General features: G+C 38.1%; 1 protein-coding gene across 1 annotated transcript in view; it reads left to right on the forward strand.

Moving 5' to 3' along the window:
• Positions 1 to 1,697, forward strand: part of LOC110019012 (transcription factor MYC2-like) — a 2,338-nt gene extending 641 nt beyond the window's left edge. Inside the window, exon 2 of the mRNA XM_020716527.1 lies at positions 5 to 1,697. Coding sequence (XP_020572186.1) covers positions 5 to 1,540 — 1,536 coding nt within the window. The 3' untranslated portion in view covers positions 1,541 to 1,697. The remainder of the gene's footprint in view (positions 1 to 4) is intronic.
• Positions 1,698 to 6,207: the final 4,510 nt, after the last annotated feature.

Genomic DNA, 6,207 nt, shown 5'->3' on the forward strand with positions numbered 1-6,207 from the left:
GAAGAGCGTGCTTCGGGAACTCAACTTCCTGATATCTGGCGCCGGATCGTCGCCGGACGGTGCTGTGGAGGAGGAGGTCTCTGATACCGAGTGGTTCTTCCTCGTATCGATGACACAGTCGTTCGTAAACGGCTCTGGTCTCCCAGGTCAGGCGTTTCTGACCGGCTCCCCTTCTTGGATAGCCGGCAAGGACCGGATCGCCGTTGCGTCTTGCGAGCGCGTGAAGCAGGCCCATGTACTCGGGCTGCAGAGCATGGTCTGCGTCCCCATCGAAAGCGGTGTTCTCGAGCTCGGATCGACGGAGTTGATCTTCTACAGCGCCGAGATGATGAACCGGATCAAGATCCTGTTCAATTTCAACAACCTCGAGGCCCCGGAGGCAGGATCGTGGCTCCCATCGCAGCCAGTCACGCCGGCGATGCCCGACCATGGTGATACCGATCCCTCTGTGATGTGGATATCGGATCCATCCTTTATCGAGATCAAGGATTCCGCATGTCCTGCAATCGCCGAAATCTCTGTTTCAAAACCACAATTTTATTTGGATAACCCTAGCAGCAGTAGTCTCACTGAAACCCACACATTGATTCCTCCCCAACCACAGCCGCAAAGCCCCCAACAACTGCAGCAACCGGCTTCATTTTACACCCGAGAGCTCAATATCTCTGATTTTGGAATAACTAGCGCCGGCCCTCGCCAGTCCTTCAAATTGGAATCCGGTGACGCTCTAAATTTCGGCGAAAGGAATTCCTCCCCCGCTCCCGCTACTACCGGATTCCTCTCTAACGAGAAAAAGAGGAAGAAATCCTCAAACAACGACGAAGGCATGCTCTCCTTCGTCTCAGCCGGTCAGGAGAAACCCTTGGCCACCACCGAAGACTCCGACCACTCAGATCTAGAGGCATCCGTTCGCGAGGTGGAAAGCAGCAGAGCAGTGGAGCCGGAGAAACGGCCGAAGAAGCGTGGGCGCAAGCCAGCCAACGGCCGAGAGGAACCCCTCAACCACGTGGAAGCCGAGCGGATGCGGCGAGAGAAACTCAACCAGCGTTTCTACGCCCTCCGCGCCGTGGTTCCCAACGTCTCCAAGATGGACAAGGCTTCGCTCCTCGCCGACGCAATCTCCTATATCAAGGAACTCCGTTCAAAGCTTCAAACTCTGGAGAACGAGAAAGACGGACTGGCATCGACTGTAGAGACGCTCAAAAAGGAGCGCGATGCGGCGCCAGTCCGGATGCAGGATCAGGAAGCGAGAATGGGGAGCGGCAATGGGCGGTGCGTTGGTGTAGAAATTGAGGTGAAGATACTCGGTGCGGAGGCGATGATTCGTTTGCAGTGCAATAAACGAAACCACCCTGCGGCGAGGTTGATGGCGGCGCTCAAGGAACTGGATCTGGAGTTATACTACGCCAGCGTATCGGCCGTTAAGGATCTCATGATCCAGCAAGCAACAGTTAAGATGTCGGGGCGTGGGTATACGCAGGAGCAGCTTAGCGCTCTGCTTTACTCCCGCGTCGCAGATCCAGCACCTTCACCTTCCTAAGCTTCATCCCTGTACAAAAAAAAAAAGGCCACCTTTTTAATGCTGCCATTAAGCCTTCGATCCATCCACCTGGCATCCGTAGTGTCTGTGCTGCCAAGCCATCATTTTGAGGTTCGTGCGGGTTCAGCATTGAAATTGGAGTGTGTGTTCCAATATGTTCGTGCGGGTTCAGCATTGAAATTGGAGTGTGTGTGTTCCAATATGAATGATTATATTTATATTTATGTAAAAAAGACAGTGGTGTTTAGTTTTCTCTCAGATGTAATTTTTTGCTTTTTAATTTTCTGTCTGTGAAATCTGCTGCATAATATCTGGAATGGAATGTTGGCCATTTCTTTTACCCTATTTGAGATTGCAATGGATGGAAAGGAGAGATCTTAAAATAATGGTGTTTGGTTTTATTTTGGAAGTATGGAATCTTATCAAGTGTTTCTAATCAAATTGTTTAGGTTGCCCACGCCATTGACTGGAGTCATATGCCAAATCCCTGAGGCTGAGATTTTGAAGCGGAGCGATCGAAGCCGCCGAGACTGAGTGATTGAAGCTAAACAATCGAAGTTGGTCACCTCAAAATGAGCAACCAAAAAAAAATACTCGAAATCAAACTTTAGGGGAATAGACATTTGATTAGAACTTAAATATCTGAACCTAAAACTTTAGAATAGAATAGGCTTAAAAGCGTCATTTCATTAAATCCTGCCCGAACATTATAAATAGAGAGAATTAAATGAAATTCAACACATTAAAAATGATGATCCCAAAATGGAGAGACCCTTGAATAGATATCTCTTCTCCAATCCCTATCTGATTTCGTTGTGTGATTATTAAAATTTATATTTTTTTTAATTTTCTTAATTTAATATCATTGAGATACATATCTAAATTATATATTCAAAAATGATCTGCACGAATCTCGAGATTATCTGCAATCTGCCTCTGCCAAATTAGCTACCATTAGCCGACTTCTCCCCCCAATGGAGGACTCAGATGAGGGACATTTACCTCCTAACAGAAGATGTCGACGGAGAATCTTTCCCTTCGAACTGAGGATGACGACGGAGGACTTTTCCCTCCGGATGAAGGAAGTTAGAGAAGGAAGCTAGCAGAAGGTTTTCCTTTCGAACGATCACAAATACAAAAGACTAAAATATCCAATACTACCCTTTTTTAAATCAAGTGTAATATTGTAATTTACTTTTTGTCCATCATATAATCTATAAATAGAATGATCATTTCATGTAAAGAGATTTTTTGAGCTCCCATTATTTGGAAGCTAGCAGAAGGTTTTCCTTCCGCCCGAGAATACTTCGATTCGCTCCTGAGGGGGCAAATCTTCCTCTTCTTCTCTTTCTCTTCTTCACTCACTCACTCCCTCCCACAATCTCTTCTCTCAGTCTCACGCTCTTTTCCTTGGGGATGGTCTATCATATATATTTAAATTCAACACAAATACAATCTTTAAGCCTAACATTCTCATTGGAGTCAGTCAGCGTATACCTTTGTTATCTGTGAATGAAAAGACCGTAAACTCGAATACAATTGTAATCAAGCAGGTAAATGGGCGTGATCCTAAACAAAATAAAAATCAACAAAGCTATATTTAGTGCTCTTCATTAAAAAAATTGCCCACAGAATCAGAAAGATGTTAGAAAACATTATAGTGACCAAATTATGCTTAAAATAAATTAACTCTTTTAAATTTTCTTTATAATAAATAAAAATGAATAACTAATGTTTAATTAGCTTCGTCACAAATGAATGGAATAATTTTAAAATTAATTATGTTCAAATTTTTATTTGATTGGCCGAAAAAAGCCATTCTGTTAAAAGTTGGAGTAATTATTAAAAAAATACAAGGCCATTTGGTAAAATCATCCGAGCATGATGCGGGCCCCTCCGTTAGCCTGATGCGTCAAAACGGCTCGTTGTTCACGAACAGCTTGTGTTCAACTCGTTAAAAAGCTCGTGTTTGGCTTGTTCGCTAGACCCACCTTCCTTAGGCACAAGCAAATAGGCGGGAGTAGTTACAGAAATGGCAAAAAGCATATATATTTATTATATTATAACTGGGCTCCACACTCAACAATATATATATATATATATCTTTGATGAGTAGTATTTTTAAAAAAAATTAATTGACTAAAAAGCTATACAGATTTATAATCTATTAAAACTATTAAATAAAAAATAGATTAAAATATATTAAATTATATTTAAATGATGCTTTAATATAAACAATAAAATTTAAATCTTGCCCCATCCCTGAGCGGCTCGTGTTCGGCTCGCAAAGCAAACGAGCCGAACACGAACACACTTTCTGAACTTGAAATATAAACGAGCCGAACACCAACTGAGCCTAGGCTCGCTCGTGTTCGGCTCATTTACACCCCTAGATGCGACGAATTGATATGTGATTTTTATCAGCTACGACGGCTTAAATTTGTGTTCACATTAACGGACTTTAGAGGACACTCAATGATAGATATCATTCTTTCAAAGCTCTGCTCGATGAGAAAATAATACTAATTAATGAGAGAGCAGTACACTAAGAATATGGTTTCCTATATTTACTACGTAATATTTTCTCCTATCAAATACCCTTGAAATGGCGTTTTTTTTTTTTTTTTTTTGGCTCCAAATAAGCCCGTTGTCTGTAGTGTTCGGCTCTAAATTAGTCTGAATAATCTGAGGAATAATAATAAAACTTAATATTTTTATATCATTATTTAATTAATTCGAGCTAAAATAAGCCAAAACTAAACAAAAAGTTCTTTCGAGTTTAACTCATTTGTAAATTGAGCTCAAAAAGTTACTCATGTCCGGTTCCCTTTACTAACGAATCAAAGATAGCTGCTTAAAAAACTGAACATGAATTATTCACAAACGACAAACTTTTTTTGACAATCTTACGATTAATTATTTGAAGCATAATAGGAAATTTTGGGGAATTAAATTGATGACCAAAATGATCTTTAATTTCAACATTATTAGAACACTCAAATATTTTAAATTGTGGGAATAACTTATTCAATATTTATGACGCATGTTACACCCAAAAATCTATAAATATATCAAAGCTCTCCATTTCAAGAGGAGGAAGAACCTAGACTTCAAGGAGAAAATTTAAGCTCCACCCATCCACCACAGTTGAATCATCGTCGCAACATCCATGGAGCCATCACTATGGTTGAGTAATAGTCCAAATACCGTTTTTGGCATTGAACCACCCCAATAACATCTTCTTCTAATCACAATCATCTAGCCATTACAAATAGACACCACTATTACACGGCTGTCACATCGTCAACATCTAAACATTATCATTCCTTGTTGGCCTTGACGTACACCATCAATAGATTGTAAATGAATAAAGTAATTGACACAACTCAATGATCGACTCGTTTAGAGTGTAATCATGATTTTTTAATTAACTGATTACAAAATTTTATATATTTTATAAATAACCAATTATTAAATGAACAAGTCTAACACATTATTATTCGATTCACTAAAGTTGTTAATAAAATCATTTAAAGCTCATAAACAAATTTGTTAAGAGACTCAACTAAGACTTGATATTAACTTACAACCTAGTATAAAAATAAAACCAAAAATATATTATCACTTATATAAATTATTATTAAAATCAAATTTGAAATTAAATTACTTTCTTTGTATTATTGTCAAAAATAATATAAAAGTATTTAAGTAAAAAAATAACAAGATAACCCTAGGTTTTAATATGAAGTCTTATATTAATATCATTTAATGCAATTATAATTTTTATCTTCCTTACATGCATTTAGTCCCACATTAGAGAGATTTATCGCCGTTGTTGTTTAAATGAAGGGTTGGGATTTTATGCTTTGTTTAAAAACTTTATATAATTAAAATTTTAATTTTTAAATTTAAACTGATTATCTCGTCTTGTGAATGTTCAATAAGCTTTTGAACTAAGGTAATTATTTATCTACATGCTTAACATGCACAATTAAAAAAGTTGAATAAGCTGCTCATTTAAAAATTAACATGTAACGGAATTCTAGAGGTAGATTATACAAATTCAAGAGGTGGCTCCCAACATGTAGCACTTTGTCTCATATTGAGTTCAGTAGGTGGCTCTCATGGTATTGTACATTATTATGCATAAAACTTAGTACTCATATTCATGTTGGTGTAATACTTAAATATCATTTATAACAGTCCGAACATGTTGGTGTAATACTTAAATATCATTTATAACAGCCCGAACCCTCATCCATCGAGATATTCTTCGCCATTTAAATTTTGGTCGAAAAATAAATGAGAGGTAAAATTAAATATCTTAAATTACCTATCATACAGGCCACCCGAAACTTGCTATTTACAAATCATATCTTTTTTCATCCATGTTGAAATTCTTACTCAAATATCTGAGCTCATGAGAGATGCACGACCCATATTTTTTATTTTTATTAAATTTGAAATAGTTTGGTCGCTGCACACATAAATATAAAAGTTTGGTAGTTTAAAAAAATCACTTGAGTGGTTAATCTGTAAACATCAATGTTTATCGTGATTTTTATGTAATTATCTCTAAATATTTATTATTTATTTTTGAATCCGAATTTGTCGAGCAAATCTTTCCCAAGCAGGGGGAGAGAGAGAGAGAGAGAGAGAGAGAGAGA

This window comes from Phalaenopsis equestris, unplaced genomic scaffold (genome assembly GCF_001263595.1).
Source record: "Phalaenopsis equestris unplaced genomic scaffold, ASM126359v1 Scaffold000038, whole genome shotgun sequence".
Taxonomy (NCBI): Eukaryota; Viridiplantae; Streptophyta; class Magnoliopsida; order Asparagales; family Orchidaceae; genus Phalaenopsis; species Phalaenopsis equestris.